The sequence below is a fragment of the Aegilops tauschii genome, chromosome 4, assembly GCF_002575655.3.
Source record: "Aegilops tauschii subsp. strangulata cultivar AL8/78 chromosome 4, Aet v6.0, whole genome shotgun sequence".
In the NCBI taxonomy this organism is placed as follows: domain Eukaryota; kingdom Viridiplantae; phylum Streptophyta; class Magnoliopsida; order Poales; family Poaceae; genus Aegilops; species Aegilops tauschii.
Window position 1 is genome coordinate 8,750,901 of NC_053038.3, and position 11,728 is coordinate 8,762,628.

The 11,728-nt window shown below is 45.1% G+C and overlaps 1 protein-coding gene across 4 annotated transcripts; it reads left to right on the forward strand.

Annotated features, from left to right (window-relative positions):
• Positions 1 to 1,003: 1,003 nt before the first annotated feature.
• LOC109734846 (uncharacterized) lies at positions 1,004 to 11,171 on the forward strand. 4 transcript variants are annotated; one of them, XR_012181170.1, is made up of 8 exons: positions 1,004 to 1,178; positions 1,277 to 1,345; positions 1,764 to 1,931; positions 3,737 to 3,868; positions 5,799 to 5,938; positions 6,386 to 6,488; positions 6,671 to 6,796; positions 8,033 to 8,942. XR_012181170.1 is itself a non-coding variant. In XM_045227307.2 (8 exons), exons 1-7 carry the CDS (start codon positions 5,931 to 5,933, stop codon positions 10,207 to 10,209), a joined length of 726 nt encoding a protein of 241 aa, XP_045083242.1. In that variant the 5' UTR covers positions 5,816 to 5,930; the 3' UTR covers positions 10,210 to 10,218; positions 10,753 to 11,171. The 4 variants fall into 4 exon arrangements, 1 of the variants encoding a protein (XP_045083242.1); XR_012181171.1 differs by having other exon boundaries at positions 8,036 to 8,942; XM_045227307.2 differs by lacking the exons at positions 1,004 to 1,178; positions 1,277 to 1,345; positions 1,764 to 1,931; positions 3,737 to 3,868; positions 8,033 to 8,942 and adding exons at positions 8,976 to 9,128; positions 9,692 to 9,790; positions 9,867 to 10,032; positions 10,139 to 10,218; positions 10,753 to 11,171 and having other exon boundaries at positions 5,816 to 5,938.
• The last annotated feature ends 557 nt before the right edge of the window (positions 11,172 to 11,728 follow it).

Consider the following 11,728-nt stretch of genomic DNA (forward strand, 5'->3'; position numbering starts at 1 on the left):
TGTTTTCCTTTGCCCCAGTTTTTCCGAACCGAAGGCATGAATAGAATACCCCCACCGTCCAAAAAATATAGTGTGTATTAGATATTTCCAAAGTCCATCTAAAACAGAAAAAGATGTTGTCAAAGTCAAACCTTGAAAATTCTGACCAAATTTACAGAAAAAACGTCCTCGCCTAAAATACCAAATCAAAAACATTATATTCATGAAGGAACATGTTTTCATGCGGTATGTATGTATTTGGCATCGTGGAGATAGATAGTTTACTCAATCAATTTGTCCTTTGATTGCGAACCAACCTGTGGTTGGATGGTTAGAGGGATAGTGGTATCCCAACCCATCCGGGTTCAAGTCCTGGCGCTCGCATTATTTCCTGGATTTATGTCAGGATTTCCGGCGATGCGCTTTCAGTGGGAGGAGACGTTCCCGTCGACGACAAGGCGCCTACGGTGACAAAATGATTTCCGGCGATGCGCTTTCAGTGGGAGGAGACGTTCCCGTCGATGACGAGGCGCCTACGGTGACTTCGTAAATTTTAAGATGACATGCCGGCTCGGTCTCTCGGAGGTGCTCATAGGGGTAGGGTGTGCGTGTGTGCGTGTGTGCGTTCATAGGGATGAGTGTATGCGCGTGTGTATGAGCGCTTTGCGACGAGGCGCCTACGGTGACTTCGTAAATTTCAAGATGACATTGCCGGCTCTTCTCTCGGAGGTGCTCATAGGGGTAGGGTGTGCGTGTGTGCGTTCAAAAGGGTGAGTGTATGCGCGTATGTATGAGTGCTTGCGTCTGTACTGATGTTCAAAAAATTTGTCTTTTAATTAAAGTTTGTGATAATTTTCGAAAAAAAAGGTTTGTGATAATTGACTTTCGCGAAAACCAAATGCACCCAGATGAAAATTTTCTATCCCCACATTTTCCCTCAACTTTTTCCATTGAAAAAAAAAGTGGCACAAGCCCGGCTGCCCATTTCACTTTCCCTCGCTCGCTCCCCACGTTCCCGCTTCCGCTTCTTCTCCTCCCCATTTCCCCTTCCTCGTCTTCTCCCCCTCGAACCCACCGCCGAGAGCCCCCGCCACCGGAGCCGCCGCCGGCCGCCGCCCGCCGCGGAAGCCCCGCTACAATGGGGGCGGCGCAGTCGTCCCCGGACGAGCCCGTCCTCGACCTGGCCTCCACGCTCGACGGTACGCGCATCTCCGCCACCGCGCGAAACCCTAGCCCCGCCTCGCGCGTTCCCTCGTCTCCCACGGCGGCGAGCTGACTCGGTCCCTGCTTCCTACAGCCTGCCCCGGCCCGACGGAGAGGGCGCTGCTCGCGGCGGTCCTGGATGGCGACGTTCCCCGCCTCAAGGGTGAGTACCGTACCCGTACCGCACCGCACGCCTCGCCGCCCCCCGCCGCCTCGTCCGCGGCGCGCTCGCCTGCCCGTGAGGCTCCTGTTGCCTGCAGGAGCGCTTGGTTTGCTTCGCGCGTACTGGACGTGTATCATCACGATTATTTTTGCCATCTGACACACCATGGTGGTGGTTGGTACCTACCCAATTGCCCCTGAAAAGGAAGTAGTGGCACCTACCCTTGTGATGAACTGAGGTTCTCGGCCAGATTTGGTTTTGAGATTATACCATGGTGCTTTAGGCTGCTGAATTTCCATGTTTATCGACAATTTTACCCAGATTCTGCAATCATTTTGTTTTGGGACCTGAGTCGCAGACTTACAGTTCTCATATGCATTTTATCACAACTTATCTGCCACATTTTGGGGTGATGTAGATTTGGTTCGTGCAATGGATGTGGAGGATAGAGCAAACCTTGCTGACATGGATATACTAGAGGGCGTTGGACTGCTAGGATTGGCCTCATACACGCGTCAAATGAAGGTCTGCGAATACCTGGTAGAGGAGCTTCGTCTTGACGTCAATGCCGGTGGCTCCCGTGGTGGTGCGTGCTTTTCCTCTTCTAGATCAGTTACTGCATTTTGGATTGCCATACTGTCATGTAAGCTGTTCTGTCTGATGCAACATGTAACTCAGATAATGGCTTAGCTATTTTGTTTACATATTCTTTTTAGCTCTAGCATGCAATTGCCATATCTAATTCTGAATGTTAAAAGCAGAAATTGCATGTGGAAACAAGTGGTGCTGTGCTGTCAAATTGTACGTTTTCACCGTTTCTTTTCTCTGTTTTGCACTTCTCTGGTGTTCTTGATATTATTTTTTCAAGGCACGTTGGGAAGCTGAATTCAATGCATGTATGTTTTTGTGTTTCTGCTTAACTAAATGATGCTGATGCAGGTCCTTTTGAGAGCCTTTCACTTTTTATGTCATTTTTAGCATCCAGCTCCAAGGTGCAAAGGGGAAGCAGAGCTATTTATTATCTCATTTTCTTATATACACTCTATTGGAATGATTGTATGATAGCTTGTTGGTTGATGACATGGACAAATTTACGAACACATATACATACAAGCTATTGGGGATGCTCTTATGATCAAATATGTAGCTCCCATTACATTAATTAATCATCACACATATTCTACTTTGTTACAAATAGAAGGACAAACTGTTTGATGCATGGCCCTCGGGTAGTCTTCCCATATGGTGCCCGCCGATAAAGGTGGCACGAGCTCGGTAATCTAACTTGCATGTAGCATGCAAACCAATCCATAGTATTATGTCAGCGAAGATTACCTTGATTTTGAATTTTCAAAATCTTTTCTCTCAAATCATGTACCTGATTGGTGATCTGTTTTCACCACTAGCATTCTTGTGACGAGATCTTTGAAACTAGATCCCATGTTGGTATGTTTTGATGACCTTTTTTTTCTGTCAGTAGTTTTTAGGTTATAGTGACTTGGTTACCATGTGATAGCCACTTGGTTACTGGGTTATAGACGCTTGGTTGCCACATTAGGGACATCACTCTCCCACTCATATAAGACTTGCATGGTGGTACTTCTATGGTCTAATATCATCTCCTACTTACTGGCAACAATTGAATTCTCACTCTCTGAGACTGCACAAGATTGCAATGCTTAAATACATTATTACTTGGTAACCATCTGGTAGTTGGTAGCGACAAAATGGGATCTTGTTTAGAAGCTTCTGCCGAGATGAACTCAACAATTAAGATGGGTTGTTAATCAGGTTGGTGGTTTAGGACATAAATTGTTTTGAATTTTGAATTTAGCAATAAACACTGATGGCATCGGCACGAAGTGGTAGGTTCCCCACATGCATACACCATCTTTCCTATAGGCGAGGCGCTACATTGAAATCCGCTGTATAGGAAAACTATCTGGGCACTTGCACCGATTAGTTTTTCTGTTAATATAATTAATCACATTCTGGCTTTAAAGTTGTTTACCATTTTTATGTGGTATTTTGTCAATATGCTTCCACATATAACATCTTTTAGTGCAGTTCAGAGCACGTGGGAGCATCTACCTCCCTTTCCAAACATGCAAACTGGAACACACCACACATGTGGGCATGCCTGCTCATGCACGCATACCATACTACATGTTTTATGTGGTTATCTGGTGGTGAGAGGATCTTTTAGTATTTACATGGAATGTGGTTTATCAGCCACATTTACAGGAATTTATCTAATGGCAGCACATGCGTGTAAGAAAGAAACATGTATACCTTATAGTATTGTACATTAGTAGAGCTTGAATGTTTTCACCTTTGAGATGAGAGAGCGAGATATATTGGTGACCTGACAGAATACTTGTTTGTTGGCAGGTCCACCACCTTTGGGTTGTGCAGCGTTGTGTGGAGAATTTGTTGCTGCCAGATATCTTCTCAACCATGGAGCCGATCCAAATAAGATAGATGGGACAGGCTTTGCTCCTCTTCATTGTGCTGCCAAAAATGGTCTCTCTCTCTCTCTCTCTCTCTCTCTCTCTCTCTCTCTCTGTGCATAAGCTCATTGATCCATTGGTGATTTTCATGAATATTAATCTGTTGCTAAACAAGAACAAGTGAATGCGAAGCTGTAACCATCAAACCTTCCGGTTTTGAATATTGAAAATACTTTCCGGTAATTTCACTGTTGTGCAGTAACTCTTTGTTCCATGTTAGTTTGTTCCACTGACTTATTTGTTGCCCTATATTTTCTATGCTGGGCTGGTCTGTTCTGGCCTCAGGATCAGCAATCTAGAAACCACCCGACAATCTTTTATGTACCTATCTTTAACATTCTTCTCTCAATCTTCTTAAAGCTATGTTGGTGAAATTGTTTTACAGAATCCTCATGGCACCCGAGAAAATCGTGTCTTTTTTTTTAAACACAGGCAATCAGCCAGAAGAACCAAATCAAAATACGAAAACGCAGCGTCCAGGAACCATGGCAGCGGAGCAGAAGAGACAGCCAGATCGTAGCAGGGGGCGGGCAAGCACACGTTGCGGCCATTGACCAGAAAGGCAGCTTCATGCACGGGTGTAGGAGAGCAGTTTAGACGCTGCAGCAGTTGACGAAGGACGGCCAGTGAATCGGAAGCCTCCTGAATTGGGACGGAATGGCGCGGAGCTGGCGGATTGAGCGGTGAGCTGATCCATGCGGCTGGATCGGCGGGTGTTGACCAGAGAGAGGCAGCAGGATTCGGCAGCTGGCGGCGCCCTGGGGTGGCAGCAGCAGCGACGTGACCTTGGGGAGGTGGCGGCGTCATGGGAGGAGCAGCAGGGTTAACCTGCGGATGGTGGAGGCGGACGAAGTAGCATCCACTCCTGGCCTTGTCAAGCGCTTGCAGCCGCTCCTGCAGCAGGGGCGTGGACCTGCAGGGAGGAGCGGCAGGGTTGACCTGCGGATGGTGGAGGCGGACGAAGTAGCAGCCACTCCTGGCCTTGTCAAGCGCTTGCAGCCGCTCCTGCAGCAGGAGCGTGGACATGCAGGGCGGAGTGACGCGGACTGCAGGGCGGGGTGCCGGAGCAAGCGGGCAGCGCGTGCGGGCTGAAGGAGGTTGGCCAGAGGCGGAGGCATGCGCGGCGTCAGGACAGAGCAGCAGCCGGCGGTGAGACAGACAGCCAGAAGAAACCGGCGGCGTGAGAGATTGGATCGGGAGACCGAAAAAAAATCGATAGGAAGAGGAGGACGAGTTGGGGCGTCCGGAGGAGACCTAAACCTAGGCTCTAATATCATGTTATGATGCAATTTATCTCTATTGCATAGCCCAAGGGGCATATAAATATTACACAAGACTTGGGGTACAAGGAAATGAAACATAGCCTAACAGGACTCCTAGACCTAATACTAATACTCCTTAACAATCATTACTTACCGTTGTCAATATGAGCCTTCAATCCCGGCAGCATTTAATTCTAGTGGTTCTTTCAGACCATGCTTTGAAGCAATGGTGTTTGATCCACACATTTTTAACGAAAGGGGGTAGCCGGCCTCTGCGTCATCATAATGCACACAGCCATGTTTGATCCAGTGATCCACACATATCATTGATAAGTTTAAGACGTGGGTGTCCGGGTAACAATATTGACCCATCTGGTTAAGGTGCCATTAATGTTCAGTTGTCGGTTCTGCTTTTGATCTTCTCATGATTGTCATTGCAATTTCTGAAAGATTTTTTTTGTAACAACTTAGAGGAACTCAAATGAATTTTATGGTGAACTGATGTCTGTATCTTCAAATGTTTTGGCTTATTACAGGAAGAAAAGGTTGTTATGGAACTCTTTAGTGGCTCAGTGCACATCTTATAGGAATTTATTGCATATTTGTCTTAGCCAGCTCTTATTGTGTGTCTTTTTAATGGTTGTTCTTTATGACACCCATGCTATTCGTGTGTTTTGCTAGGGCATGAATGTGCACTGCGTCTATTATTATCCAGAGGAGCCAGTGTGGATATAGATGGCGCTCATGGGACGCCCCTGCACACTGCTTCTTACTATGGGAATGCTGGTGCTTTGAAGATTTTGTTGGACCACCATGCAGATGTAATGTGTAAATTCCATACTTTTTTCATTGACAATTTGGACAACTTGATGCAATCTAGACGGTTTATATGCTTGTTTTCATCTGTTATGTTGGACTTATCTTTGATATTTTACCAAATCTACTTTCACAAGTATTGAAGTTTTTACTGTATTGTTTTGACATGTCTTCATTCATAAATTTTCTAGTCACCTCACGTTCAGAATAATGGGAATACCTATAGTGGCCAAGTTTAGGGTAGTTCGCTGGTAACTTATAGCTTTACAAATCCAAAATAATGCTAATGTACGGATGTGAGTTCAGACATATTATGTGGCTGTGTATAGTCAAATGCGTCTAACCTGTGTTTTCTGTTCTTATGTTGTATTTGAAGTCTTATTGCTGTAACTGTTGAATTATGTCACTTCTTAGGAAACTGATTTTCTTCTTTTTAATTTGTACCCAAACAGGGTGTCAGAAGTTTCATGTACCCCTCTACTTATGGCTCTTAATTCTACCAAGCATGGAGTGAGTGAATCTGACTCACTGAACTGTGTCAAGCTACTTGTCAAGGTCTGGTATCCTGTTTGTCTTGTTTCTTCATGTCTTGATTTCTAGACGGGAACTCATTAGATTGTGTGTGTGTGTGTGTGTGTGTGTATAGTATATAGATATAGTGGGTTTTGTTATCTAATTCTTTTTTTCATTATCTGTTTTATGCATGGCATTTTGCTTTGCATAACATGCGTCCACAGGCTGGTGCTGACATGGATTCTGCTAATCCGTACACTCCCTTGGTGGTGGCAGCTACGTATGGATTGGCTGATTGTATTAAGTACTTGCTAGAGGCTGGTGCAAATCCTAACATTCCGGATGAGCAGGTGAATCTTTGTTCCTCTTATTTTTTGTTATTCTTGATGCATATGGTACCTTTGTTGGCTCAATGTGTCATATGCTTGTGACACGGTGGATAAGTCATGTCTAACCTTACAAATCTTATGGAAAGTTTTTTCCCTCTTCGAGATTGATGCGGGGGGGGGGGGGGGGGGGGGGGGGGGCTTGTTGATTCAACTTGAACGGGGCAGGATTATTGAATGCAACCGTTCGACTCGAGCTGGACGCATACCCCTTTTGTCTTGATTTTACTGCAACAAGTGGCGGGTAGTTGACTTTTATTTAAGTTTTATGTGGAATGTTATTGTAACTTGTAAGAATATTACATGTTTCCAGAAAACAAACATTGTGGTCAAAAGGTTGTTAGTTTTGTCTTAAAAAAGGGGAGAACCATGGGACATAATGAGTATTTTTTTTAAGTTGCGTGGTTCTTAGCATTTGACTCGATGAGTGTGAAGGGTAAGGAAGCTAGCCGAGCCTAGTAGGATCTGCGTAGGTAGCTGGAACATAGGGTCCTTGACGGGTAAATTACGGGAGTTTGTGGATGCAGCGGTGAGGAGAGGTGTTGATATCCTATTCGTGCAAGAAACCAAATGGAAGGGACAAAAGGCGAAGGAGGTAGAGGATACCGACTTCAAGTTGTGGTACACGGGGACGACTACAAACAGAAATGGAGTAGGCATCTTGATTAAAGAGCCTCAAGAAGGGGGTGGTAGACGTCAAAAGGCAAGGGGACCGGATTATCCTGGTCAAGCTGGTCATTGGGGACTTAGTTCTCAATGGGTATGCTCTGCGAGTAGGCCATAGCGAGAGCACCAAGATGGAATTATGGGAAGGCCCGAAGGACATGGTTAGGAGTGTACGGTGTACCTATTGGTGAGAAGCTCTTCATAGGAGGAGACCTCATCAATGGCCACGTGGGTACATCTAACACAGATTTTGAAGGGGTGCATGGGGGGCTTTGGATATGGCAGCAGGGATCAAGAAGGAGAGGATGTCTTAAGCTTTGCTTTAGCCTACGACATGATCGTGGGTACTTTTTAGAAAGAGAGAATCCCATCTAGTGACTTAGTAGTGGAAAACACTCGAGCCAAATTGATTTCGTCCTCTTGAGAAGAGAAGACATGCATCCTTGCGTAGGTTGTAAGGTGATACCTGGAGAGAGTGTTGTCCCTCAACATAAGCTTGTGGTGGCTGATTTTTGCTTTTGGATTCGTGTCCAGCAGGATATAGAACAAACTGGTGGAAGCTCAAGGGGGAGGTAGCTTTCAAGGAGAGGGTTATTACGGAGGGCCCATGGGAGGAAGGAGGCGATGCAAACAATATGTGGATGAAGATGACGACTTGCATTCGGAAGGTAGCTTTAGGGGAGTTTGGAGTGACCAGTAGTAGAATCGAAGCTAAAGATACCAGGTAGTGGAATGATGATGTCCAAAACCAAAAGGCTATTAAGGAGACAAAGACTGTTTCAGACGCCTACGCCTGGATAGGAGTGCAGATGATGATGTTTCAGACGCCTACACTGTAGAAGGATGATGATATCGATGAAGATGTGAGCCATTGAATCAAAGCTGGATGAATGAAGTGGCGCCAAGCGTCTGACATTCTCTATGTTAAGAGAGTGCCACAAAAGGCAAAAGACATGTTCTATAGGATGGCGATTCGACCTGCGATGTTGTATGTCGCTGAGTGTTGGCCAACTAAAAGGCGACATGCCCAACAACTAGGTGTAGCAGAGATGCGCATGTTGAGATGGATAATATATGGCCACACAAGAAAGGATCGGGGAATGTTGATATACGTGATAGAGTTGATATCTCATGGTTTTCAACTCTAGCCTACCCCAACTTGTTTGGCACTGAAAGACTGTGCTGCTGCTGCTGCTGTTGTATGTGGTTCTTGGTATTTTCCATGAAGAGGCAGCTAACCAGTTTGTATCATTTGATATTCCATTTATAGAATATTACTTGTGAAAAAAGGTCATAATACTATTACTTGTGGTGATGATGTCGTGTTGGTAACTGTTGGAACACGTGGAATGTCTTAATTATTGCTGCTTTAGTGTATCACAGTGTTGTTTTAGCTGGATGTATCCTATGTTTCTGTTGTCACATTGCGATCATCCTCCATAAATATCTTCCTCCTGTTCTTTTTTGTACATAACAGTGTGGTACGACACCAATAGAAATCGTTGCAGACTCTGGAAGAAGAGAGCTCGTGGACATTCTATTTCCATACACCAAACCCGTTCAATGTGTGCCAAGCTGGAGTGTTGATGGAATCATTACCCATGTAAAATCAAAGCACTTGAAGGACAAGGTACAAACTCAATTCAAAGCTCATTTATTTCGATGTTACAATTTGTAGAACCTTATGTTTGTCCTGTTCGTGAGATGTGTGAAATAAGGTGCATGTCATTCGTTCGCTATGGTGTGATATTCTTTTTCAACAGCATCTGTGTAGCAGCTACAATAACAAATATGTAGAAATAGTAGTGCGGAACCATCACTGGGACGATGTTAATAGTCTAGTCTGGCAAATAAAATCAGGAAGTCCTGAACACATATAGTGAAACTCTGGTTAAGAGGGAAGCAAGTACAAAATAGAAACATAATCCTATTAACTGGTCGCATGAAACAGAACATCATGATATTACTCACTGCAAGTCAGTCAAGTATGTTTTGCTGCGCATATTCATTTGTCATTATTAACTGGTTTTTAGGTGTTATCATTGCACAATTTTGCCAATACTGTTGCTTGGAGATGAAAGTACCACGTTTAGGGCATTCCAATTGTTTTCAACTAAACATGCTTATGAATTGAAGTGATAAAATTGTTGCTCTGAAGAGAGGGCTTAAGTACATGTTCTCTTAATGGTGTAGGACAAGGTAGGTCAAGATAAGAAGGCTGAGCTGAAATCACTTGGTGCAAAAGCAGTAGAGGAGAAGGACTACGCCGGTGCATCAAAATTCTACAGTGAGGTATATTGTTGCTCTATCCGTTTGAGCCCTTTGATTCTGGGATGGCGGATCGTGCTCATGATTTGGTTTGATGCAGGCAATCAAAGTGGATCCTGAAGATGCAACGCTCTATTCAAACAGGAGCCTTTGCCATCTAAGGATTGGTGAAGCACATGATGCTCTGGTGGATGCCAATGCTTGCATAAGGCTGCAGCCTGATTGGCCAAAAGGTTACTGGCGGAAAGGAGCTGCCTTCACTCAAGGTCAGACAAAATCAGCGCATTGCTGGCCTTTAGCTTGCTGTTTTACATGTCAACACCGTCTCCTCATGTAGACAATAACTATATGCTTTGTGTTCTTGTATCCTAGGATCACAAGGAAGCATGCGACACGTACATGGCTGCGATGAAGCTGGATCCTGCCAGTCAGGAGATCCGTGAAGCATTTTGGTAACTCTTCCCGTCTCGCCTTTCTTTTTCTTCAACACGTCTTCTAATTCCAAGGGTCCTTTAAATATAATAACTCGTTTTAACTTTGACTCCATACGTAACTTTGTCGTTATGTTATGCATATCATTATTCTGGCAGAATTGATAATCAAGTGAAGCATGATTTATTATCATAGCGGGTGCACTGTCGTAGCGTGTCGTTAGTGTCATCATGTGCATTCCCATGGTGTATATTTGGTTGCATCATTACATTTGAGCTGAAATGCTTGGTATTCCTTCCGTCCCTAAATATAATACCTTTTAGAGATTCCACTATAGACTACATAAGGAGCAAAATGAGTAAATCTACACTCTAAAATATGTCCATATACATCCTTATGTAGTTCATAGTGGAATGTCTAAAAGGTCTTATATTTAGGAACGGAGGGAATAGTATATTCTTAAAAGAAGTTTGGAATATATTGAACTTGCGTAGCTTGAATTGAAAACACCACGGTGGCTCCATAATAACCGGTGCTACGTCTGACATTTTCAGGGGTGCCGTTGCGGCAATGAAGGAGGAACTTGACGCTGTGTCCAGCGGCAGCTCATCTGAATCTGATTAGGGCCTGCATGGGCGGGCTGGTTTCGGCTGTGCTCACTGGTTCCCTTCCGGCTTGTTTTACGTCTGGTGATCTCGTTTTTGTCTGAGAAACCGTGAAACGTTGCGTTGTTGCTACATGGCCATGGGTGCTTGCGTGTGCGAGCGCTTTAATCAGTTTTGGCACTTAATTCATCCAAATCCGTCTAGAACGCTCCTGATGCGCGCCATTTTGAACTTTTTTCCCAGTTAGGCCGCGCTTGGCATCGATGTAATTAAATACAGGTGTAACTTACTGGCCAAGAGCTATTTCCTGCCAGAAATGAAAACGACTGGTGGAGGTCTAAGTTTTACAGGGGTATTTGAAATGGAAACGATAACCCAAACAGGGCCTTAGCCGTATTGGAGCCATCTTTGGCTCGCCTTTTCTGCATGGTTGGGAAGAAAAAGAAATGATTTCGATGAGCGGTTGGGTGGGTATTACTTGTTTGACAGGGTATTGGCTGGACGGATGATCTCAAATAAGTTGATGACCTAAAATTTGAAAGCAATTGAAACATGAGATCCTATGGTGGAGAGGCAGGGAGGCAGATATGACAATTGCAAGTGTCGAGCTCGATTTTGGTCCGTAGAGGTAGAGGAAATGCAGCGAGGGCGGGGTAGAGGTTGGAGGGGAATCGGGGGGTGCGGTCAAATTTGGCGGCGCCACGCCGACCGAGCGCCAAGAGCTTTCAAGGAGAAGTGGCTTTGCTAATGGTAACGCGGGGGTCGCGATGGCTGCCAATGGATGTCGGAGGGCGGCAATGGAGTGGGGAACGGTCGGAATTGGGTGGTGACTTCATGGGATTCAGTGGTGGTCGTGTGTGTGTGTGTGGGGGGGGGGGGGGGGCGTGTTGAATGTCTTGAGCGGTGGGGCCAGGGGCGGTCGACG

Coding starts and splice junctions, on each gene's coding strand:
- LOC109734846 (XM_045227307.2), top strand. Junction 6,489..6,670: donor GTGTCAAGCTACTTGTCAAG/GTCTGGTATCCT, acceptor ATGCGTCCACAG/GCTGGTGCTGACATGGATTC. Junction 6,797..8,975: donor CTAACATTCCGGATGAGCAG/GTGAATCTTTGT, acceptor TGTACATAACAG/TGTGGTACGACACCAATAGA.